The sequence below is a fragment of the Sus scrofa genome, chromosome 9 (assembly GCF_000003025.6).
Source record: "Sus scrofa isolate TJ Tabasco breed Duroc chromosome 9, Sscrofa11.1, whole genome shotgun sequence".
NCBI lineage: Eukaryota > Metazoa > Chordata > Mammalia > Artiodactyla > Suidae > Sus > Sus scrofa.
Genome location: NC_010451.4, coordinates 116,546,585 through 116,574,273, shown reverse-complemented (window position 1 = coordinate 116,574,273; position 27,689 = coordinate 116,546,585). Strand labels below are relative to the sequence as shown.

General features: G+C 37.2%; 1 protein-coding gene across 2 annotated transcripts in view; it reads right to left on the bottom strand.

Moving 5' to 3' along the window:
• The window catches only part of RABGAP1L (RAB GTPase activating protein 1 like), a 657,663-nt gene that overhangs the window by 485,784 nt on the left and 144,190 nt on the right, over positions 1–27,689 (bottom strand). For both annotated transcript variants that reach the window (XM_013989628.2, XM_021102607.1), the window contains exon 11: positions 17,735–17,876. In XM_013989628.2, the coding sequence (XP_013845082.2) occupies positions 17,735–17,876 (142 nt within the window). The remainder of the gene's footprint in view (positions 1–17,734; positions 17,877–27,689) is intronic.

Here is a 27,689-nt window from a genome sequence, read left to right as displayed (position 1 = left end):
CTCCATATGCCACAGGAGCGGCCCTAAAAAAGGCAAAAAGACAAAAAAAAAACAAAGACATTTACAGGATTAAATTAAGCCTTCCCATCTTCAAAAAAGCACCAGTATATAATTTTACTTAGAATACAATTGCTGTGCATGTAAATGTCTGAGATTTCTGTACATCTGAATATATTTCATTAAAACAAAATTGGAAATCCTCAGGTCATGAGATAATCATGTTCCTTAAAAAAAAAATGACAAGAGGAGTTCCCACTGTGGTGCAATGGGATCAGTGGCATCTTGGGAGTGTAGGAATGCAGGTTTGGTCCCCAGCCTGGCACAGTGGGTTAAGAATCCAGCACTGCCAAAGGTCACAATTGTGGCTTGGATCTGATCCCTGGCCTAGGTCACAATTGTGGCTTGGATCTGATCCCTGGCCTGGGTCACAATTGTGGCTTGGATCTGATCCCTGGCCTGGGAACTCCATACGCCTCAGAGAGGCCAAAAAAAAAAAAAAAAATGTTGAGAAAGAAATTTTGTATTTACTGAAAACATTAGATATCCAAGTTTTTTCCCTTGATTCCCAACTATTCTGTGAATTAAATTAAATAGGAAAATGAGGTTTTAGTGAAGGGAGGGGGGAATCCCATTTCCATTAAACTCCAGGGATTTCAAATAGAAACATCTTTGTATGTAATGTGAAGTCTGAATAATATGACAAGAAACATGAGTAAGCGCCCAAGTTTTCACCCAAACTTGATGTAGCACTGGTTTGGGTACTACATCAGACAACTTGCATAATCAAATTTTATAGAATCCAACCTTCCCCATATCTTCTAACATCCTTTCCTGTCCAATCTCATCCTGCTCTATACTAATGTGGAGAAAGCGTTGATAGGGAAATGCTATAAAATTTGGTTGTGATGATTGCTGTATACCTATACATGTAATAAAAGTCATTAAGTAATTTTAAAAAAAGGCAGCATTGTGCCAATTCTCTAAGATAAATCATAAATTAATTTTAACCTCCATCTTTCAAGAAGTTTGAGACATGAAAACAGGCAAAGAAGTAGTCCCTTAGTTAGCATTCAGGATAATTTGGGGAACTGGGAAAGGTGAGGAATTTATCACACTGAAGTTAGAAAAATGAAGGACAACTGCATGCATGTTGGAATGAAATGAAAGTAACACTAATTAAGAAAGAACTAGGGGAGTTACCATCGTGGCGCAGTGGTTAACGAATCCGACTAGGAACCATGAGGTTGAGGGTTCAGTTCCTGCCCTTGCTCAGTGGGTTAACGATCCGGCATTGCCATGCCGTGAGCTATGGTGTACGTTGCAGACGCGGCTCGGATCCAGCGTTGCTGTGGCTCTGGCGTAGGCCGGTGGCCACAGCTCCGATTCGACCCCTAGCCTGGGAACCTCCATATGCCACAGGTGCGGCCATAGAAAAGAAAAAAAAAAAAAAAAAGAGAGAGAGAGAGAGAGAGAAAGAACTAGGGATAACTTCCTATGGGGATACTGGTTAATTCAAAACTAATTGTCTAACTTGTGAAACAAATACTTTAAACAAATTAGAAAGGAATATAGAAAAGTAAACATGACCATTTAATTCTTGATAGTGTATCTTTACATTAATAATGTCCCAGATAATGTAAATAGTATATCTACAAAGTACTAAATGAACCAAATTTGACACCAGAAAACAAAAACACCAAAAGAAAAAAGGGGACACTAAGAAAATCCAGACCCATAAAAATTTCATAACATACATAGGAATGCTTTAAAATAAACATTTAATTAACTCTTTTCTATAAGCATACAATACAAAAAGAAAAAATAAAGACATATAATACAAAAACTCACAACTTACAAAAGACAAAAAGACAAAAAACAAAAAACAAAAAACAAAAAAAAAAAAAAAAAAAGGGAGTTCCTGTCGTGGCGTAGTGGTTAACGAATCCGACTAGGAACCATGAGGTTGCGGGTTCGGTCCCTGCCCTTGCTCAGTGGGTAAACGATCCGGCGTTGCCGTGAGCTGTGGTGTAGGTTGCAGACGCGGCTCGGATCCCGCGTTGCTGTGGCTCTGGCGTAGGCCGGTGGCTACAGCTCCGATTGGACCCCTAGCCTGGGAACCTCCATATGCCGCGGGAGCGGCCCAAGAAATAGCAACAACAACAACAAAAGACAAAAAGACAAAAAAAAAAAAAAAAAAAAAAACTCACAACTTGTATTTATTATACTCACAGTGTTATACTTACTATAAAGTTAAAACTTAAGTTTCATGCCATATACTTATATTTAAAAATATTTTGGATAAAATGTCTTCAAGTCTGATTTTCTTACCAAAGACTGTGCACTGTATTGACCTTGAAAAGCAATCCTTCCTGGCTCAATATGAAAAAAACATTTTATGATCTTCAGATGTACTTTTTCTATTAGATTATCTATGTATAACAGTTTGAATTAAATACACATCTGGAACTTACCAAAATAGTAGCACAACTGTAGCCTGAATATTAAATTGTTTAGGCACACTTTTTTTTTTTTTTTTTAGGACTGCACTTGCGGCATATGGAGGTTCCCAGGCTAGGGGTCCAATCAGAATTACAGCTGCTGGCCTACATCACAACCACAGAAATGCCAGATCTAAGCCACGTCTGTGACCTACACCACAGCTCACAGCAACACCAGATCCCCAACACACTGAGCAAGGCCAGGCATCAAACTCACATCTTTATGGATACTAGGATACTACGAATCCTCATGGATTCGTTTTGCTGAGCCACAAGGGGCACTCCTGTTTAGGCACACATGAGTAACTAAATAAGAAGGACGCATGTCTACAATCGAACCTATATGATAAAACGCTAACTCCAGCATGCTTTTCTTTTTTTTTTTTTTTCTTGCTATTTCTCATATTTCCTTTCAAATATATTTTCTATTAAGAACAAAATCAATTTGTGAAATTTGATTTGCTTCACTTAAAAGGTTATTTCAAAATGCAAAAAAAAAGTGTTTTATTTTTTAGGTACTTCCCACTAGAAATATACTAAAACTTTACTATAACACACTATTCATAGTAAAAAGTGTTAACAGAACAGTTTATTTGGAGCACTAATACAAAAGGTATTTTTTAAAGTAACAAAGCATAACTAACAAAAAATGACATCAACTCTAATGTGGTCCCATCTTATGTACAGAAAAGTATACTAAAAACAATCCACTCCACAGAGTTCCAGGAATTACATAAAGCAGACTTTAAGCTATTCACAAGTATGCTGTGACTGCTGAAGTTGGCCAACTTTTCTAACAAGGGCCATATAGTAAACATTTTCGACTCTCATGTGTTCTTTCTCCTTTCTCTCTTTTATTTGGGGAGTGGAAGTGGGAGATTAGGGAGGCTATTGTCATTACAATCCTTTAAAAATATAAAAACCATTCTTGGCACAAAAGCAATATAAAAAAAAGAAGTTGTGGGCCAGATTTGGCCAGTAGGCCAGTTTACCAACCCAAGACTTTTTTTCAGAGTGACTATTCATTTTTATTTGCTTCAAAATATTAAATATGAAAGAATTTTTTAAATGGGCAATACCAAATTTTCCTAGTACTAAAGGAATTAATTTCATTAAAAGGGTAAACCATAGTAAATATAAAAGACTAGACTATATATTTTAAAATTTTTAAAAATAGAAATCATTCCCATACACATTAAACACACTAGAATCAGATTATGATGTGCCAAATTTAAGAATCTTATCAATTAAAAAAAAAAAAAAAACACTAAATTCCTGTGAGTTTTCCATCAGTTAAAGACAAGATAATCATCTTCCAGGCCCAAAAATACTGCAAGAAGTGAATTAAAATATACTCTCTATCAAATCAAAGGTCAATTATTCTTTAAAACTACATGAGGCCTCCCCCCCCCACCATCCCCTTTGATAAAAAAACATGCAACCCAGAAACATGAGAATGTAGTTTACTTTCTACTGAATGCTACAGATTTCCATTCTTTGGAGGTACTGTTCTTTTAAATATAAAGTTCACTATATGATTGAGGTGGAATAAGATTAGACCTTAACAAATTGTACTCATGAATTAAACACCACAGTTTTGTATTTTAAATGTTTAAATAAAACACAAATCACAGGGGAGGAAATTAAACATTTGAGTTCATAATCATACTCAATCATACTCAATCACCCAAAGATTAGATCTCAGTGTTATCTGAAACACCACCAGTTATTTGCAGGGGAAAAGATCAAAACACTCGTTTTTTGTTTTTAAATAAGAGTTGTAATGTTTATTTCAGATTCTCTCTTTTTTTATTATTTTTTTCTTTTTTCTGCCACACCCATGGCATGTGGAAGTTCCCTGCACCAGGGATCAAACCTGAGCCACAGCAGCGAAAATGTGGGTGCCTTAATCTGCTAGGCCACCAGAGAACTCCTCAAACAACGCTCTTAATCTCATAGCACTTAGGATCTAAACCACACATTTGATCCTGGTTATATTTAGGTCAAATACAACACTGTGATGTGTCACAGCAATACTTAATCCCTGCAATGACTTAAATGTTTATTCCCACCTCAAATGTAAGTAACCTTAAGGGAACTCTGTCATGCTCAGAACCAAGCATAGTGCTAAAATATGCAGGTACACAAATATTTCTTAAATGAATTAAATCGACTAATATACAAACAAACATGCTCTCTTCCAGAGTGAGCTAACCTAGCTAGCAGCAGAGCCTTTGAATATGGCCATTAAACACAGGTATGACTCAGTCACCTTTTTCTGTCAATTATTTCTCTAAAATCAGTCACTTTCCATTTCTAGGACCAACACCCTACTTCAAGCACTATCTCCTCAAATTATATGAATATGTCATATATTCTTCACTATTACCAACTGCATTTTACATGCCTTACGACAGCTTAGTCTTTCTTATTCAAACACTTGCTCATGCCATGCCCAAGTTCACAATCTAAGATTCTCCACTGCTTCACACAGTCTATGCTGTTTGGTGTTTCTAGTGAGTTTCTCCAAGCTTGCATTCAGTGTCTCGTAGGCATAAAGCAGTTTCTGCTCACGTCTGTACTATCAGTTTCACGTATGTCAAAATGCTATGCTGTTTTCCAAATTCCACTAACTCCTTCAAACTTTCCCGAACTCAGTCATTTGAAAGTGATCTAAAATTGGCATTTCACTGTGTGAAACTCTGATAGGCTCACAAAGATCTGAGCTTCTCAGAAAGAATTTATAGTCACTAGGGGAGAGAAGACACATGTAACTATAATTTAATATGGAATACCACAAATAACACTAAAGATATGCAAGTAAAATTGTCGGGGAATTTTGTAGTCAGGGAACAAAAGATCACTTCTGATTGGAGATAAGTAGAGTTATCATGAGGAAAAAAACATCATTTAAACTGTAGGTGAACCCTGGCTTCAAAAAGCGGAAATGGTTGGAACTTTGCAAGTACTCAAAATAGCTCAATGAAAGACACTTGAAACCTTCAGCAATAAGTACTCTAATAACTCATTGGCAAGTTGTTTAGATCGTTTTTTGTTTAGCTAATACCGCATAGATTTATACCCTTAATAGGGCCTAGTCGAACAGGAGAAATAAGATATGAACTTACCAAATAAGAGGAATAATAGTAATTATCTTGCATGGTTATGGTAACAAGTGAGGTAACATGTATGTAAAAGTGGCTATTATATAACAGATGCTTGAGAAAGGATACTTTCTTCATTTTTGGTATATCACTCTTCATACCTAAGATGGCCCCTACAATTCCTGCCTCTTGGTATACACACCTTATATAAATAATCCTTACCCTTGGGAGGGTGGGACACATAAATATGACAGAGCCATGGCTGTGACCATGTTGTATTACATGGCAAAGGTGAAGGGTAAGATATAAAGTCCCTAACCACTTTGGCTTTAAGTTAATCAAAGGGAGGCTTTTCTAGATGGGCCTGACCTAATCAGGTAAACCTTAAAAGAGGGTGTGGGCCTTCCCTTAGAGGTTCTCCTGATGACCTTGAAACAAGACCCATGAGTATTATGACTGCAAGGAAATGAATTTTGTCAGCTCTGAAGAAAACCCTAAATCTCAGATGAGAACGAAGCCCCAACCAAAACTTTGGTTGTAGCTTCAGGAGTTCATGAACAGAGGACCCATTCCCACACTCATGATCCACAGAAACTGTGAGCTAAGAAATGTTTGGGGGCTTTTTGTGCTTTTTTTTTTTTTTTTTCTTTTTTGGCCACATCTGCAGCATGTGGAAATTCCTGGGCCAGGGATCAAATCGAGCTGTTGCAATGACAATGCCAGATTCTAAACCTGCTGAGCCACAAGAGAACTCCTGTATGCTGTTTTAAGATGCTAAATTTTTTTGTTACTTGTTAAGGAGCAATAGAAAACTAATTAATACACACTCTTTCTGCTTTCAAACACCTTCCCTTATCAGAAGTATTTTTAATCATTTTAATTTGTTAAAACAAATAATGCAAAAATGCAAGAATGAAACAACATTGTAAAGTCCTTTCTTCCCTCAGTCATACTACACACACACACACACACACCAAATTTTACTGAAAGTATCTGACTGGAAAATAAACAGTATCTAGCATGTCAAGATTATTTTATTGGAATATATTTCCTCATCTACAAAATGAATATTGTAATAGTATGACCTTATTAGGGTTGATATGAGGATGAAATGAATATCAGCAGGCAATTTTAAATCCCTGCTAGTCAAAGTGTGGTGTAACCAAGAGCAATGGCATCTGGTAGTTTTTTTTTTTAAATAAGACTTCATTTTAACATACCTCCAGGTAATACATGGGCATGTTTAAAGTTTGAGAAGCCCATCTTTAAGGAGTACTTGTCACACATAAGTGCAATAAGATCAATTTACTTCTTAAAAAAACTAACGTCTTTTCTATATTCTCTTTTTTCATTTGAATATAAAGAAATTTCATTTGCAAACTGATTTCAATAATAAAAGATGTGATTTTCTTTTCTCTAATCAGATTGTGAATTAAGAAACTGAAAGAAAATAAGCCTCTAGTTGAGTTTGAGACTATTTTTCTTCCTAGTTACAACAAGTTAGAAGTAGTACTAGATAACTAACAGTCACTCAGATCAAGGGGTAACGTTTTTTTTTTTCCTAGACAGTATTTAACCAATCCAAATACAAGAACAAAAACTGTAGATTACACTAAACATAAAAAGTACAACCAAGTATGAAGCTTGCCTAATATCACCATGAATCTAGTCTTTTACAATTACTTGGGCATGTGGTTTTAAGGCAATCACACTGTATTTGCCATCTGTTGCCTTCTTGTAACTCACTATTCATGTTACAAATAACTAAACACAAGTCTGAGGTCAACAAACAGAAAGCCAGTTTGAAATTCAAATGAAGCGATAACAAGTACACCTCAAGTTTCAAAAGCAGGAGCAATTCAGAAGTGTGGGAGAACTGTAAAGGTGACAAGGTGATTTTAAAATAATCCCTATAATGTTGCATTGATGGACTTAACTTTCAGCTAAGATTCACTGCATTTAAATTAATACCCTTTAACACACTTCATTTTTTGAACAGCATTTGAAAAATATGCAAAGATACTTTAATTCATTTCCCTTTAGATCTTTTCCAGCAAATTAAGGCAATTTTAGTCTTTTTAAATCTGTATCCCTTTTTAGTTAAATTACAGGCTAAGGTAAGACAACTTAGAGTGACTTGAACTTCCACATTTGCTTTGACAGGCAAATTGCTCAAAATAATTAAATAAAAGAATACTCCACTTCCCCCCAGCCGGAAAACATTGCTATGCCACCTCCAGCTCTAACTTTTGATATCTGCGTTGACAGAAATGTCAATTATAGAACTAATAATACAGCATATTGAAAATGTATGAAATGTCTAATCTATAAAAGAAACTATTACTTCCTACTCTGTGATTTTTGTTGCTTTTTTAATATAGGCGATGGCTAATAGATTTTTAAAAGACAAGGTGACATCTCAAACAGTGAAAAATTAAGAAGTGAAAAAATTTCAGAGAAAAACAGAAATCTGAGGACTTGTTCTTATTCAGGCTATACACAAAGAATAAGAAATTGAAGTTTTTACATATGTTTTTCATATTTTCAAGTGCAATTCCAGAAATGTTACCTGTTTTTCTAGTCTTTCTCAGTATGCAATCATTTTGAGACAGTGTAAAAGAAAAAATATTCATTTTTTACTAGAAATTTTATTATAATAAATTTAGTTTTATTACTTGTTCCTTCATTTATTATTATTCATATTGTTTGCTGAGCAGGCAGAATCTATTGAGATGGTGTCATTTGAGGAAAGATTAGAAAGAGGGTAAGGAGAGAACCATGTGGCAGTCCAGGAAATAAGGAGTTCCAGCCAGAGGAAAGAGCAAGTGCAACAGCACAGAGGCATAGCATACGCGGTATTTCTAAAGAACAGCAACAGGACAAGTGTGGAATTTGTGGGGCAGAGAGTGACAGGAAATGCCCTCAGAAAGGTTTAAATCAGAGAGCAAAATCGCATATGGCCTTGTAAACCATGGTAAAAGAACTTTGGCTGAGTGAAATGAAAAGCCAGTGGAGGATTTTTAGAAAAGAAGTAATGCGATCTGACGAATTCCAAAAGGATGACTGTGGCTGGTGTGCAGAATATAGTTAAGGAAGGTGTGGAAAAGGGTGGAAGGCAGGAGACCAGTTAGAAAGAAATGCAATAATCTAGTACAAGAAATGACAGGGTCAGAGAGAGGTCAGATTCTGGATTCCGAGATTTGGAGCCCAGGAGTTGCCACTTGCTGACAGGGGAAAACTAAAGGCTTGGTTGTGGGAGACCCAGCCTTCATCCTGGAACACAGATTCTCTCCACAGAACAGAAGAGAGAGATGCAAAACTATTTAGGAGAGAAAATCCCAGAAACACGCCTCCATCGTACACATGCAAGACCTCCGTGTAGCCTGGATGTGTGACTAGTTAGGGCCCCCTCCAGTCACTCCTGAGGATGTGCACAGCCTCCCAGGCCACCAGTGATACATAGAATCTAATGATGCCCACTCCACTCCGTAAATCTCCTTGTTAATACTTGGGCCAATCCATGGTTTTCCCTAATCAGAATTACAACCTCACGCCTTCCCATTCTTTTGACACACACACACACACAGACAAAATCACTATCGTTTCCAATAACGTTCCAGAAATACCGGATTTTTGTACATTTGCTCCAAACAAGTGAATCCCTGCCAGGGGCAAAAGCAAAGCTATTAGTTTTCACAATTTGCCCCACCCCAGCAAAAGCACCAGGATAATAAGCCAGAGGTGGGAATGAGCAGCATGGGAGCAGCCTAGGGAGCTAAAATATCACAGACTGTTCTCACCCAAGGTTCAGTGGTTTTTCTTGAATAAATACTTCTCAATTTTTTATACAGTTTGGCCACTTTCTCAAGTCCTTAACTGGCTGTGTTTTAACAAGCTGTTTTTCTCAAGTCCTCAACTGGCTATTTTTTTTTTATGGCCACACCTTGAGCACACGGAAGTTCCCAGGCTAGGGGTCAAATCAGAGCTGCAGCTGCCGGCCTACATCACAGTCACAGCAACACGGGATCCTTAACTCACTTAGTGAGGCCAGGGATCGAACTCTCATTCTCATGGATACTAGGCGGGTTCATAACTGCTGAGCCACAACAGAAACTCCTATCACTGCTTTTTGATAAGTAGATTTCCCAAGCTCCTCATTCAAGCCATTCTGCATTGAGTCCATTTTAAATGCAATTTGCCTGAGCAACCTACTAAAAAGTATCATAGAAAACATTTTTAAACATTTCTAAGTATAGAAACTGCCAGTATGCTAAAATCACTATTTTCCTTTGACTATTAACATGCCTTTGTTGAAAGGCTCACTCAGGTGGACTCAGGCAGAAAAAGCCACTAAGCAGAGTAAACAGCATTTGCAAAGACACAGAAGCTTATGGGGAGTGGTAACCTTAAATGCTGGGTGAGTAACTATTTTTAGCTCTCGCTTTCCAACTACAGATGAGCTCAAATCTCTTACACCCTAAAAATGCCATTTGTTGGCCAGATGTAACCCAATGTTTTTAGGCCAATCTCTCTCCTCTTCTCCTCAGCAAATTTCTTAAATAATACTCAAACTTCTCCCCCTTCTCACCTCTGGTCAGTCCTCAATCTACTATAATGAGGCTTCTTTTCCAACTTTATTAAAATTACTCTCACAGGGCTTCAGCAACCTCCTAAATTTACTAAACCCAAGTAACAATTTTTGTTCTTCATCATACTGAGTGTTCCTGCTTCATTTGCCAATACTATACGTCACTCCCTCTTTCCAAATCTCCACTCCTTAATCGATTACTGCACCTAGTTCTCCTCAGTGTTGCTTGGATCATTTTCCTGCAGATCCTTTAGCTGGGCTTTCTCTTCCTGCATCTACCCTTAAACGTTAGTGATCTCCTAAACTCTATTTTTGACCCACCCCTCCCACATTTTCTCCCAAGGAAATTTCAGCCATTATCATTGGTTCACTCTGATGACTCTCAAACTCTCATCTACAGTTATAAAACTCCTCTCGCATTTTAAGACTATTTCTCGTAACTGAAAAAAATAGGAGTTCCCACTGTGGCTCAATGGGTTAAGAACCTGAAACAGTCTCTGCGAAGATGAAGGTTTGGTCTCTAGCCTCCCGCTGTGAGTTAAGGATGTGGCATTGCTGCAAGCTATAATGTAGATTACAGATGTCACTCGGATATGGTGTTGCCATGGCTGTAGCGACCCTTAGCCAGGGAAATTCTATATGCCACAGGTTCAGCCGCAAAAAGAAAAAAAGAAAAAGAAAGTGTGAAAAACAGTTCCATTTTAATATTCCACAACGAGTTGAAATCCATCAATGTCTAAAACTGAATGCCTCTTACCGCCACCCCCAAACTGTCTCTTCCTCTGGTGTTTCCTATCTTGCTTGTTGGCATCAAGATAACCCAGTCACCTAAGCTAGAAACCTAAATATAACCTATGATTCTTTCTCTTCTGCTGCCCATGACATCCAATTTAGTTATAAGCCTCACTGATTTTACTTTCAAAATATTCTCAAATCTACCTCATTACTTACATTTTGAGGTAGCCATTTTTACACAACTGTATCAAAAGAACTGTCAAAATGGCTACATGAAAAATGAAGCTGGCAGTTCCCTGGTGGCTTAGTGGTTAAGGATCTGGCGTTGTCACTGCTGTGGCTCAGGTTCGATTCCTGCCCAGGAACTTCCCCCCCAAAATGAAACCTGAGCCAAATTTAGCTCTTTGCTAAGACTGAAATATGATGGCCTACCTAGTACTTCCTACACGATTTTAAAACCCTGGCAGTGAATGTTTCTGAAAATTTTGCTGATTAATAACAAGCCAAAACTGGAATCATTTGGTTTGCCATTTACTTCTAAATGTATCAGTTTCCTAGCAATGTTGCTTTCCATAAGTAAGTGGTTCTTCTCGTAAAGTGCATATCTGTACAACTTTCAAATTTCATCAACCCGGAAGTAATTTTCACTAGATCAAAAAATACCTTTCTGGAAGAAGTAAAACTATCACTATTTGCAGATGACATGATACTATACCTACAGAACCCTAAAGACTCTACCAGAAAACTGTTAGAGCTCATCCATGAATTTGGCAAAGTCGCAGGATACAAAATTAATACACAGAAATAGACTGCATTTCTATACACTAACAATGAAAGAGCAGAAAGAGAAATTAGGGAAGCAATCCTGTTTACCATCACATCCAAAAGAATAAAATAACTAGGAGTAAACCTACCTAAAGAGACAAAAGACCTGTACTCTGAAAACTGTAAGACACTGATGAAAGAAATCAAAGATGATACAAACAAATGGAAAGACATACCATGCTCGTGGATTGGAAGAGTTAATATTATCAAAATGACTATACTACCTAAGGCAATCTATGGATTCAATGCAATCCCTATCAAATTACCAAGGACATTTTTCACAGAACTCGAACAAAATATTTTAAAGTTTGTTTGGAAGCACAACAGACCCAGAATAGCCAGAGACATCCTGAAAAAGAAAAATGGAGCTAGAGGAATCAAGCTCCCGGACTTCAGACTATACTACAAAGCAACAGTCATCAAAACCCCATGGTACTGGCACAAAGACAGAAATACAGATCAGTGGAACAGGATAGAAAGCCCAGAATTAAACCCACGCACCTACAGCCAACTCACCTATGACAAAGGAGGCAAGACTATACAATGGAGGAAGGATAGCTTGTTCAATAAATGGTGCTGGGAAAACTGGACAGCCACATGGAAAAGAATGAAATTAGAACACTTCCTAACACCATACACAAAAATAAGCTCCAAATGGATTAAAGACCTAGATATATGACCAGACACTATAAAACTCTTAGAGGAAAACATAGGCCAAACATTCTCTGACATAAACGACGGCAACATCTTCTCAGATCCACCTATCAGAGTATTGACAATAAAAAGAAAAATAAACAAATGGGACCTAATCAAACTTCAAAGTTTCTGCATGGCAAAGGAAACCCTAAACAACACAAAAAGACAACCCACAGAATGGAAGAAAATCTTTGCAAATGAATCGACTGACAAGGGATTAAGCTCCAAAATTTATAAACACCTTCTGCAGCTCCATACTAAAAAAACAAACAACCCCATCCAAAAAATGGGCAGAAGATATAAACAGACAGTTCTCCAAAGAAGACATACAGATGGCCAAGAAACACATGAAAAGATGTTCAGCGTCACTCATTATTAGAGAGATGCAAATCAAAACCATGATGAGGTACCACCTTACACCAGCCAGAATGGCCGTCATCCAAAAGTCTAAAACAATAAGTGCTGGAGAGGGTGTGGAGAAAAAGGTACACTGTTGGTGGGATTGTCAATTGGTGCAACCACTGTGGAAAACAATATGGAGATTCCTCAGAAAACTAAAAATAGAACTACCATTCGATCCAGCAATCCCACTCCTGGGCATCTATTCAGAGAAAACCATGACTCGCAAAGACACATGTACTCCAATGTTCATTGCAGCACTATTTGCAATAGCCAAGACATGGAAACAACCTAAATGTCCATCGACAGAGGAGTGGATCAAGAAAAGGTGGTACATATACACAACGTAATATTACTCAGCCTTAAAAATGAACAAAATACCAGCATTTTTAGCAACATGGATGGACCTAGAAATTATCATGCTAAGTGAAGTCAGCCATACAATGAGACACCAACATCAAATGCTTTCACGGACATGTGGAATCTGAAAAAAGGACAGACGGAACTTCTTTGCAGAACAGATGCTGACTCACAGACATTGAAAAACTTATGGGCTCCAGAGGAGACAGTTTGGGGGGTGGGGGAATGTGCTTGGGTTATGGGATGGAAATCCAGTGAAACTGGATTGTTATGATCATTATATAACTACAGATGTGATAAATTCATTTGAGTAATAAAAACAAACAAAAAATAAAGTTCAAACCATAAAAAAAAAAAATACCTTTCCAAGACTTGAATGTCACTAAGTAATACGTCAGACAAAATGCGTAAGAAATAAACTAAAGGCGTGCCTGCATGTCTGAAAGACGTTTTTGAAGAGAATATTTTGGCTTCCAATAGATTTTCTATAACCTAAACTTTAAAAAAGTATCTGTGGCTTCCAGCTGACAAATTTAAAATATTCTATATCCAAAGTTCTTTTTTTAATGTACCAGTTTGTCTGCACACTTGAATCACTCTTCAAAATGCTTTCACATAAAACAATGCTGTTTGGAAGTTAGGGTCTCCTGTTATATTTTTATATTACATTGCATTATCCTTCTATCCAAAATCTGTGATTTTAGAGAGATCTAGAATATTATCTAGAAATTATAAAATCTATAATATATTGACTGTAGAGAGAATACTAAAAATACTACCTTTTAACCAATTAGGACCAGACTTACACTTTAGCGGTATAAGGAGGAATACAGGCATACCTCATTTTATTGCACATTGCTTTACTGTGCTTCACCGATATTGCCTACTTGACAAATGCAACCCCGAGTCAAGCAAGTCTAATGGCACCATCTTTTCAACAGCATTTCCTCACTTCAAGTCTTTGTGAACATTTTGGTAATTCTCACAATATTTCAAACTTTTCATTATTATTATGTTTGTTATGGTGATCTATGATCTCTGAATGTTACTACTGCAAAGTGACTATGACTTCCTGAAGGCTCAGATGATGGTTAGCTTTTTTAGCAATAAAGTATTTTTTTAATTAAGGTATGTATATTTTTTAGATATGCTGTTACACACTTAACAGACTATAATGTAGTGTAAACGTAACTTTTACATGTACTGGGAAACTAAAAAAATTCATGTGACTCACTTTATTACAATATTTGTTTTACTGCAGTGGTCTGGAACAGTACGCACAATACCTCCAAGGTATATGTCTGTACCTTGATTTTGAGTGTCATGAAAATTCATGGGCTCTGGCAAGACTGCCACAGATGTGAATTCTGTAGATAATACTTATTAGCCCTGTGACTTCAAACAATTTACTTTAAAAAATTTTAGTCTATTTCCTCATATATAATATAAAGATGATAAAAGCTATTTCTAAGGGCTAATGTGAGTAAAAGATGAAACCAGGTTTGTTAAATAGCTCATATATACCACAAAATAGAGGTTTAATCCATGTTAGTTATTCTTACAAATTAGTGAATGAAAGTGACAAATTTTTATTTACTGAATTAGAATAAAAGGCATAATTATGTCATACTAAATTGTACAGTATATTTTTACTGAGTACGGCTAGTCATTCTATTAGTTTTCTTCTCTCTCAATTCTCGTTCCACATATTTTTCATTTCTAAGGGAAATGGCATTTTTGCAAGGCATTACCTGAAATCTTGTGTTCAAATAACTTTCTTGCAGATGCTCATCACACCTGTTTACTCTTCTGCCTGAGCACACAGCTCAATTACATTCCCTAATCACTACTGTGGTTCTTGTTAAACTGAAAAGAATGTGTACAGCTTCTAGGTCTGCCCCCAAATCCTCCTGCATGTGATCTCTGGCCTTTTTCTCTTCATGTTACCTGGGATAGAGATGCCTAAAACAGTGTTTCCAGAAGTCTAACATAAGATATAGTGGAGTCACACAATGGAAAAATGGACTGAACTCTGTGGTCACTGGAATACCATGGAAGTGACCCCATAGCTGTGTGACCCCCAAGGCTAGGATGTAAAAGGCACTGCACTTCTACCTTGGTTTCCTAGCTAACCTTTACACCATAAGAACACCCAAGCAGCACTTGGAAGGGGGAGCCTATAGGGATAGGAAGCAAAGTTTCTTGACGTAGCATTATTTTGGTAGCAGTGTGAATCAGCCTCTTGGAAGCATCTCCATATTTTCAGCCCCACTCAATGAAGTCTTCAGATAACTACATCCCCCAGGTAATATCTGACTTCTCATAAGTAACTCTTAGACAGAATTGCCCAGACAAACCTAATTCCTGGCCCATAGAAACTATGAGATGGTAAATGTTTTTTAAGTTTAAAAAAAAGAAAAAAAGAACTCTGACTTCTGCCTCCAACCATATGTAAAAATTTAAATGGATCACAGACAAATCTTTAAAGAAAAAAGCTGACCAATTAGACTTTATAAAAATTAAAACTTTGCTCCTCAAAAGACACTTCAGAAAATAAAAAAGCAAACTATAGAGTGGGAGAAAATATTTGCAAAACATATCCAATAAAGGACCTTTACCAACATATATAAAGAAATCTTAAAAATCAAAAAGACAAATAATCTAATTTTAAAATGGGCAACAAATTTAAATAGTCTTGACCAAGAATATACACGAGTGGCAGATATCATAGTAAAAGATGTACAATATCATAAGTCATTAGGGAAATTTAAATTAATGTCACAAGATGCTAATATACACTGTCTAGAATGGCTCATTTTTTAAACTGACAATGCCAAATGTTAATAAGGATATGGAGCAACTGACTCATCAGGAAGGAAAACAGTACAGCTACTCTGAAAAACTGCTTAGTGGTTTCCTATAAAGGTATAAACATACACTCATTATAAGACCCAGCCATTCCACTCCTAGGTATTTACCCAAGAGAAATGAAAGCATATATTCACCAAAGACTTGGACTCAAGTATTTCTAGCAGCTCTATTCCTAATAGACCATAACTAAAAATTTACAACTCAAAGGTCCATTAACTGGTGAACAGATAGATAAGCAAACCATGGTATATCTTTGCAATATATTACAACTCTTAATAAAAAGGAACTAACTAATGGAGTTCCCGTTGTGGCTCAGCGGTTAACGAATCTGACTGGCATCCATGGGAACACAGGTTTGATCCCTGGCCTCACTCAGTGGGTTAAGGATCCAAAATTGCCGTGAGCTGTGGTGTAGGTCGCAGACGCGGCTCGGATCCCGTGTTGCTATGGCCCTGGTGTAGGCTGGCAGCTACAGCTCCAATTGGACCCCTAGCCTGGGAACCTCCACATGCCACAGGTGTGGCCCTAAAAAGAGAGACCAAAAAAAAAAAAAAAAAAAGAGAGAGGAACCAACTACATAAATCTCAAAAGTATTATGCTACGAGAAAGACACTATGCACAAAAATCTGTACTATATGGTCTCTTTTATATGAAATTGTAGAAAAAGCAAAACACGGTGACAGAACACAGATCAGTGATTTTCAGAAACTGCGAGTGAGGGGAAAGGATGGACTACAAAGGGACACAAGGGAATTTGGGAGGAAATGGAAATGTTTTATATCATGATTCTTGTGATGGTTAAATGAATGTATCCATTTGTCACAGGTCAAGGAACAATACACTTAAAACGTGTACCGTCTACTATATGTAAATTCTACGTTCATAAAGTTCGTTTAATGAAACACTTAGAATAATGTCTAGCATAATAAGCACTGAACAAACATTTGCTAAAAATAACTATTATTTTATGGCAATCAAAGAAATGAATGGTTTCATTGAGAGAAAGATAATTCTACAATGCTTTTTCAAAGATCACATTTAAAATTTTTCTTTTAATAAATCCTACACTATAAGCAGATAATATCAAGGTTTATAGTAAAGATCCATCACTTAGTTCAAGTTTCTATAAATAGGAGGGCACACAGAGCCAAACGAAATGTGACTTTCCCGAGGTTGTTAACATCTCTCAGCAGCATTCATGTAGTAAAAGGAGACGATATCAGCTATTTCCAAAAAGTGAGTGGTAAGTGATAAGTCAACAACAAAAAACAAGTCAGAACTGAAATTATCAAATGAGGAGGAGGACATGACCTACCACTGAAATTCTAAAAACACTTGAGAGAATTTGAAACTTCTCATTAAGACTTTAAAAATAGGTAAAATAGGAAGCAGGACAGCAAAGTTAGGCTGTCAAATTTAAATAGTTGTATAAGTAGCACTGGGGACTATGCAACCACAGAGCCAAATGGACCAGATTCTCTTCTGTATCTAGTACAATCTAGTCTAAGAGTGTCAGAGACTAGGAATCATCATCACTCTACCCTCGCCCCTCACACAGGCACACAGGCGCGCACACACAAACACACACACACACCCCTTTGAGGATTTTACATAAAGCAGCTATATAAAGAGAGGGAATTGAATGTTTCACTTCTTACCCTCTTCTGCTTCATCCTCCTGGGGTGACAATGGACCCCCTCCACTAGTAGGAGTGACTGGTTCCTCCTTCTCAGACTCTCGCTGTAGACTCACAACCTCATATATTGCATCTCCAGCATTGGTATGGCCTTTTCCCTCAGACTGAGAAAGATATAAAGATATGTTTCAATGTTAGAAATTTGAAGGCGTATACTAACAAATATCAGAAAGGGAATGTAAAAAGACAATACCTTTTAAAATTGCAACCCCCCCCCGCCAAAAAAAAATACCTAGGAATAAACCTGACCAAAGAGGTGATAGATAGAGGTGATATGCTGAGAACTATAAAACATTAATCAAGAAAATTAAAGAAGATTCAAAGAAATGGAAACATAGCCCATGTTCTTAGGTTGGAAGAATTAATATTGTTAAAATGGCAATATTGCCCAAAGCAATTTACAGATTTAATGTGATCCCTATCAAATTACTCATGACATTTTTCACAGAACTAGAACAAATAATCCAAAAATATATATGGAATCATAAAAGACCCCAAATTACCAAAGCAATCCTTGGGTGGGGGTGGGGGGAACAGGAGGCATAACAATACTACAAAGCTACAGTAAACAAAAGAGTATGGTATTGGTATAAAAACAGACATATAGATCAATGGAACAGAATAGAGAGCCCAGAAATAAACCTACACACCTATGGTCAATTAATCTTTGACAAAGGGGACAAGAATTTAAAATTAGAAAAAGTCTCTTCAGCAAGCAATGCTCGGAAAATTGGACAGGTAAATTATTATTTTTTTTTTATTACTCAAATGAATTTATCACATCTGCAGTTGTATAATGATCATAACAATCTGATTTCACAGGATTTCCATCCCACAGCACAAGCACATCCCCCCACCCCATGGACAGGTAAATCATAAATCAATGAAATTAGAATGACACTCTCATGCTATGCACAAAAATAAACTCAAAATGTCTTGAAGATTTAAACATGAAACATGACACCATAAAACTCCTAGAAGAGAACACAGGCACAACATTCTCTGACATAAATCATACAAATGTTTTATTAAGTCAGTCTCCCAAAGCAATATGCACTTCTATGTTCATAACAGTGCTATTCACAATAGTCAAGACAAACTAAATGCCCCTCAACAGATGAACAGATTAAAAACATGTGGTATATACACAAGGGAATATTACTCAGCCATAGAAAGGAACAAAATAAGAAGTCCCCATTCTGGCTCAGCAGGTTAAGAACCTGACTAGTATCCATGAGGATGCAGGTCAATCACTGTCCTTGCTTGGTGGGTTAGGGATCTGGTATTGCTGCAGGCTGCAGCATAAGTCACAGATGTGGCTCAGATCCTTAGTTGCTGCAGCTGTGGCACAGGCCTGCAGCTGCAGCTCCAATTTGGCCCCTAGCCTAGGAATTTCCACATGTCACAGGTGGGGTCCTAAAAAAAGAAAAAAATAATAATGCCATTTTTAGCAACATGACGCAACTAGAGATTCTCATACTAAGTGCAATAAGTCAAAAGAGAAAGACAAATACCATATGATATCACTTATATGTGAAATCTAAAATACGGCACAAATGGACCTATCTACAAAACAGAAACAGACTCATAAACATGGAGAACAGACTTGTGGTTGTCAAGGAGGAGGAATGAGGGATTGGGAGGGACTGGGAGTTTGGGGTTAGTAGATGAAAACTATTACATTTAGAAAGCATCCTATATAAAGCAAAAGGAACGATATCCAATCTCCAGGGACAGGTGATGATGGAAAAGAATATAAAAAAGAATGTTTATATGTATACCTGAGTCACCTTGCTATACATCAGAAATTGGTACAACATTATAAATCAACTACACTTTAATAAAAAATTAATTAAAATAAAAATTTAAAGGAAATACTGAAAGTGCATTTCAATAGTCATTTAAAAGAGCTGAAATGAAGAGCAGCATGTCATGTTTGACTTACAGCATGTCTAAAGTTGAGAAAAATTTTTAAAGTATATTGTTCTTGGGAGTTCCCTTGGTGGCACAGCGGTTAACGAATTCGACTAGAAACCATGAGGTTGTGGGTTCGATCCCTGGTCTTGCTCAGTGGGTTAAGGATCCGGTGTTGCTGTGAGCTGTGGTCTAGTTCATAGACGCGGCTTGGATCCCGCATTGCTGTGGCTCTGGCGTAGGCTGGCAGCTATAGCTCTGATTGGACCCCTAGCCTGGGAACCTCCATATGCTGCGGGAGCAGTCCTAGAAAAGGTAGAAAGAGAAATAAATAAATAAATAAAGTATATTGTTCTTCACACGATATCTAAATATATGGTTCTTTCAATATTATTTTAACCAATACAATGAAACCTACTAATCATTTCAAGAAAATTCTATTACTTTTACCAGAAAAACCTGAGCCATCACAGATTCCAGGGCAGACAGTTAAGTAAGTGATGCTGGATTCTTAGGACTGACTAGCTTGCTCTAAGGTAAAGAGATACTAGCTATATACATCAGCTAATTCATAGAAGTAGACAGTTTTCACCTTATAAATGGTTTACATTCTAAATGGCCTTTTTTTTTTAAGGAGGAAAAACTAAGGCAACTACCAGTTAACCAACCTAGCATGGCCTACAAAAGCCCTAGATAAATTGTCCTTGCCTCTCTCTCAAGCCTCATCTCACAACCAGATTTTGTTATTGTATTCCAGCCAAACTGGCCTGTTTCAGCTTCAGGAATGTTTCAATTCTTTCCCAAATTAAAGCCTTGGGTCAGCCTTTTCTCTCTGCCAATACAATTTTCCCTCCTACTCTTTGCTCACCTCCATCAATCTTGGGTCCTTACCTCTAATGTCACTTCTACAAAGAATCGAAACTCCATTCCCATGTTTTTGATTCTCATCATACCTTCTTCTTCCCCTTCACTACACTTACTACAGTGTAACTATACATTATATTTTTATATTATTATAACTATTTGTTTAATGACTATCTCATCCACACGGGAGGAAGTATCATATGGGCAAGGGTTATGTTAATTTCCAATCAGAAATAATATGGTACCTGACACTAAGTAGATACTCAGCAAATATCAGTGGAATGAGTGACTAGACTAATGCTAAGACATGAATTTTGAAGTCAAATAGACCTGGTTCTGAACTCAAATTTCATTACTAATAAGAGTATGATCTCGGACAAAATACTTACCTTTGCTGAGTCACAGTATCTGTATTAATAAAATGGAAATAAACCATCTCCAAAGTATTAAGAAGACTAAACATAATTTTGAACATATACCAAAGTGCCAGGAACAACTTTTTATTACTACTATTATTACTGTTATTATTATTATTTCAATGTTTACAATACCATAGGAGCCTCTAAAGAGCACAAAATAAGACTAATATAGACATAAACAGAGATATAATTATCTCTCATATCTACCTGTATGCCAATCCATTTAAATTATAAAAATATGGGGAGTTCCCGTCGTGGCGCAGTGGTTAACGAATCCGACTAGGAACCATGAGGTTGCGGGTTCGGTCCCTGCCCTTGCTCAGTGGGTTGACGATCCGGCGTTGCCGTGAGCTGTGGTCTAGGTTGCAGACGCGGCTCGGATCCTGCGTTGCTGTGGCTCTGGCGTAGGCCGGTGGCTATGGCTCCGATTCGACCCCTAGCCTGGGAACCTCCATATGCCGCGGGAGCGGCCCAAGAAATAGCAACAACAACAACAACAACAAAAAGACAAAAGACAAAAATAAATAAATAAATAAATAAATAATAAATAAATAAATAAATTATAAAAATATAACTGTTTTAATTATTCATTGTCTTCAAGAATTACTTCTGAACTATAAATCAAATTTCAGGTGCATTTCCAAATCATTTAGCAAATAGCAAAAGATAAAATTGTCCACTGCATTAAAAATAGAAGAAGGAAAAAGACAGCCATGAAAGGTTAACTGTTAGGTTTAAACCAACCAAATTTTTATTGTATTTCTACTATATTCAAGAAACGAAGACCTCAATCCCTTGAGCAACCACTAAAATAATTATATAAAGAATTATAAATAAAAATGAAGAGTTCCCGTCCTGGCCCAGGGGAAATGAATCAGACTAGGAACCATGAGGTTGCGGGTTCCATCCCTGGCCTTGCTCAGTAGGTTAAGGATCCGGCATTGCCATGAGCTGTGGTATAGGTTGCAGATGCGGCTATGGCTGTGGCGCAGGCCAGCAGTAACAGATCCGATTAGACCCCTAGCCTGGGAACCTCCATATGCCACGGGTGTGGCCCTAATATCCAAAAAAAAAAAAAAAAAAAAAAAAAAGAAATGTAGTGAAAATGAAATACTAACTAAATCTTCAAATAATCAAAAAAAAAAATGGCAGCAAAGGTTAAACAAAGAAATGTAAAATAAGAAAACAAGCAGAAAGCCAATAACTCAAATTTAAACATATCAATAGCTATGTTAAATATAAAATATTAAAACGTAACAATTTAAAGACAGAATTCTCAGATTGTATTAAAAACAAGACACCTATATTCTGTCTACAAAAAAAAAAAAAAACTTTAAATATAGTGACATAGGCAAGCTGAGAGTAAAATGAGGTTAGAAGATACACCATGAAAACACTAATCAAAAGGAAAGCTGAAGTGACTATACTAATACAAGACGAAGTAGACTACCAAGCAAGGAAAAACATCACTAGGGATGAAAAAGGACATTGCACTATATTAAAAGGACCAGTTCAACAAGAACACATAAAAATCTTTGAAGTATATGCACCTAACGACAGGTTCTCAAATATAGGAAGCAACACTTCACAGAAATGAAAGAAGATGGACAGACCACATTTATAATTGGAGACTTCAACATTCCTCTCACAATAATGAAAAGTATACAAAAATTCAGCAAGGTTATAGAAGTGAATACCGTTACAAACATGATTTGATATTCATTCACCACTCTACCCAATAACTGCAGAATATACGTTCTTTTCAAATACACATAGAACATTCACCAAAACAAATCATTTCCTGGGCTATAACACAAACTTCAAGAAAACTGTAGAATCTGAAATAAATAATATGTTTTGGGACCATAATACAATTAAGCTGGAAATAAACAACAGAAATATGTCAGAAAAATCCCCAAATACTTGTGAATAAAATAACATACTTCTAACTAGTCCATGAATCAAAATAAAAGAGGAAGGCTCATATTAAAAAATATTTTGAACTGGTGTTCCTGTCGTGGCTCAGTGGTTAATGAACCTGACTAGGATCCATGAGGATGCAGGTTCAATCCCTGGCCTTGCTCAGTGGGTTAAGGATCTGGCATTGACATGAGCTGTGGTGTAGGTTGCAGACGAGGCTCAGATCCTGAGTTGCTGTGGCTGTGGCATAGTCCATTGGCTCAGCTCCAATTGGACCCCTAGCCTGGGAACCTCCATATGCCACAGGTACAGCCCTAAAAAGACAAAAAAAAAAGTATTGTGAACCGAACGAAAATAAAAATACAACAAATCAAAATTACTAGGATACACCCAAACAATGCATAGGGAAATTTAGAGCTATAAATGCTTATAGGTATTTCACATGAGACATACAAAAATCAATAACCTAAACCACTACCTTAAGAAACTAGGAAAAGAAATGCAAAATAATCTAAAGCACACAGAAGTGAGAAAATAAAGGTAACAGCACAAACCAATAAAACTGGGTTCAGAAGAAACTAAAAATCAATGAAACCAAAAGGTAGTTCTTAACAAATATCAATAAATTGATAAACCCCTAGCTAAATTCACAAAGCAAAAAAAGAAAGAAGATATAAATTTTTAACACCAGGAACAACAACAACAAAAAATGGATATCACTACAGACCCTGTGACATCAAAAGGATAATAAAAAAACACTGCAAACAATCCAATTCATATTAATTGGACAACTGAGAAAAAATGCACGAATGCCTTGAAAGCCACAAAATACCCATGCTTTAGAAGAAATAGATAACCTGAAAAATCCAACATCTAATAACAAATTGAATCTTTAGTTAAAATCTTTCTACAAGTGAAAACTCCAGGCCTTTATGGTTTCAATGACAAATGCTACTAAACATTTAAAGAAAAAAATAACATCAACACCTGAAGAAAAAATACCTTCAAGGAAATATGAGACTAATTCCCAACTCGCTGCATAGGGCCATCATTTCCCCAATACCAAAACTAAAGAAGATATTAAAAGAAACAGACAAAAATCCTCAATATTAATAAATCAAGTCTAGCAATATATAGAAAAAATAATATATCACAACCAGTGGAGATTAACCAGGGAATACAAAGATGGTTTCATATTAAAACCATATAAAAATAAATGTCATCACCATATTCATAAATAGGACTATATGATCATATCAAGTGGTACAGAAAAGGCATTTAAGAAAACCCAGCATTCATTTAATCGTGTTAAAAATGTTCAGTAAACTAGGAAGACAAGAGAGTTTTCTCAAATTTATGATAAATCAACAGCTAATATCATACTTAACAGTGAAAAATTTAATGCTTTTGTCCTGAGATGAAAAACAAAGCAAGGAAGTATACTGTCACCAATCTTAATACTGTATGAAAATCCTAGCTAGTGCAATAAAGCCAGGAAAAAAAAAAGAGAGAGAGAGAGAAAGAAAAAGCACACAGATTGGAAAGGAAGAAATAAAACTTTTTATTTATAAACAATATAATTCTAGATCGGGGTAAACAAACTTTTTAGGAGCTACATAGGAATTATTTTAAGCTTTGCAAGGCATCTGTGTGGGACTTCAAAGCCTCTTCAAGGAGATGGAATTTAAAGCCTCTGGCCAAGACAAGAATTACCAGATCCTTATCATTGCCCCACCCATCTCATTGTAATGCCACCTCCCCACTTTGAGGAACCTGGCCTACTCCTTCCTGCACCCTACTAGGAAAAGTACGTGGCTCACTCCTCACTTGGCCCCTATAGAGGCTTAGACGCTCCCCAACCAACTAGCAAATGTATTCTAAGACTGCTATATCCCCAACCTATCAGCAGATCAGCAAGTGTGTTGCAAGACCTCTCTTTTCCTTGGGTTATAAAAAGAGACACAACCACATGCCCGGGGTTGGTTCTCCCTGATTGTAAGTCGTCCCACTGTACTAACTGTGTTTCTCATCTCAATAAACTCTTCTTTCTCTTTGCGTTGCCATGCTGGAAAATTCTTTTTCTGACCTGTGTGCACAGACCACAACAATACGGTCTCAGTCACAGTTACTCAACTCTGCTATAGCAGTAAAATACTTCATCTGCACTTAGTTTCCTATAAAAGCATAATTTTCTCTAATACTATAATCTCATGTAGACCTAAATATTATACCTAGAAACTGACATGAAATACAGAATTTTTAATAAAAAATACTTTTCATTACCAATATTCACATATTTTCAGATAATTGAGAATCTATCCATCTGTATTTATGAAATAAATTGCCTGTTTTATGTTAGAATTAATTGCAACTTGTAAACACATGGTAGGTATTCAATAAATGTGGCTAAGTCACATTGCAAAGATTCATCACATGCAAATAAATTCTAAAATTTTTTCAAAATGGTATACTATCATCAAATTCAAAGTACAGTATCTCTCTTGATAAATCTGATACCTCTACAAATTTTCTAAAGCCATGGGTCTCAACACTGGCTATAAATAAAGAAACCAAATCTGGACTTTTAATATACATATATACACATATATACATATATATATGTGTATATATATATACACATATATATATGTTTTTTGGCTTTTAATATTTTAAACACTAAAATCAGAATCTTTAGGTTGGGGTCCAATTGTTAGGTAGACTAGGATAGGGACTTGGACCCAGGTGATTCAAAACAGGCCATTTATCATTACCAAAAATAGGAGGATTGTGATCAAACAATGAAGACACCTACAGGTACCAGAGGATGCTCTTCAGAGCACTTCCCTATAACCTTTTTCCCATACAAATAAGGCATCCTGACCCTGGAACCAGAGGATCAAAATGCACCCCCCAAACAGAGAACAAAACAACACTCGGCCCTTAAACACAGTGCAGAGGGGCTGGGACAGGAAATTAGTGGCCTAGGGCAAGAAAACAGGAGTCCCCAAAAAGGTCCATGATATAGGGATATAAGGATAGACTCAGCTGCAGCCAGGGCCAGTCCCTGCTCTCTCTGAAGACATAAATAAAACTTGCTGTACACTGCTACCTGATTTTTGATTGCTATCAAGAATGCAATCTCCGAGGCAACCAGCAGGAGTGTTACGGCTCATTAAAAGAGCCCAGGTCACCCATGCTGTACAATGAATAAAAATAGGAGTTCCCGTCGTGGCTCAGTGGTTAACAAATCTGACTAGGAACCATGAGGTTGTGGGTTTGTCCCTGGCTTTGCTCAGTGGATTAAGGATCTGGCGTTGTCGTGAGCTGTGGTATAGGTTGCAGATGCGGCTTGGATCCCATGTTGCTGTGGCTCTGGTGAAGGCCGGTGGCTACAGCTCCAATTGGACCCTTAGCCTGGGAACCTCTATATGCCGAGGGAGTGGCCCAAGAAATGGCAAAAAGACAAAAATAAATAAACAAACAAACAAATAAAATAAGAAAAGACAGCAAAAAAAAAAAAAAAAAAAAAAAAAAGAGCCCAGGTCAGAGCTGTCACATGGAGGTGTTGGTTTGTGGGGAAATTCCCTCTGACCCAGAACCGCTCCTATACTAAGCCAAGGTCTCCTGCCTCCATCCTTACACAATGACCCCGCTAGCTCTATCCTGGTGCTGCTACAGAGCTTCACGGCCTGCACTTCCAAATCCTTGTGTGTAGGCAAGAACAGAGAGAGACCACTAAGAGGAATCTGACACAAGAATCTGGACTTTTTTAAGGGGCCACAAGTGATTCTGATGCAAAGCTAAACTGCAAGCTACTGCCTTCAAGACCCCTTCTTTTTAACAAAAATGTCTGTGTTTATGAGTTCCCATTGCAGCAGCTCAGCTGTAACAAACCCAACTAGTATCCTGACTAGATCAACCTGGGTTCAATCCTTAGCCTTGCTCAGTGAGTTAAGGATCCAGCACTGCTGTGAGCTGTGGCGTAGGTTGAAGACATGGCTTGGATCTGGCATTGCTGAGGCTATGGCTTAGGCCAGCAGCTGCAGCTTAGATTGGACCCCTAGCCTGGGAACTAACTTCCATATGCCAAAAAAAAAAAAGTTTCCTTTTTAATTATAAATCATATAACAGAATCAGATAATTCTCACTAAGCAGCAGATACATACAACCACATGGAAAAAATGTGTTTTCCAGTTTCTATTTATTTCTGTGTCTCCCATTTTTTGTTTTTAGGGAATAAGCTTCAGTTTCCCTGACCTTCCCTAAGTTCCAAAGGGCAGACTCAAACGGTTACTGATTAGGGAAGGGAGGGAATGTAAAAACAAAGGAAGAACAGTCTGGAAACAACAGCACAGCCTTGGGGCAGTGTTCAGGTTCCTCCTCAAGGAATACACACAGCAACATCTTTGAGTTTTTTGGAACTAAGGCCCCACCCAGGTAGAAGAGGTCACTTCAGGCTGAGCACCAAATTCCTGGACCACCACTCTGTACCTCACCACCTACCAATCAGAAGACAGTCAGCACACAGTTTAGATTCTGGTCCCCTCCACAAAAGATTAACAGCAGTTGACTTCCTCTTTCTCCCTTTTAAAAAACTTTCCTGGTCGAGCAGAATCTTCGAAATTCCTTTTCGGACATGAGTCAGCCTTCTCCCCAGGTTGCTGGCCTCCTGAATAAAGCAATCTTTCCTTTCCAAGCCATGGGTACTGGCTTTTGAGCAGTAAGCAGCCAAACCTGAATTTAGTAACAAGCTTAAGAATTACTAATTTGAGCTAAAGTTAGCAATCAAAACCCAGGAGA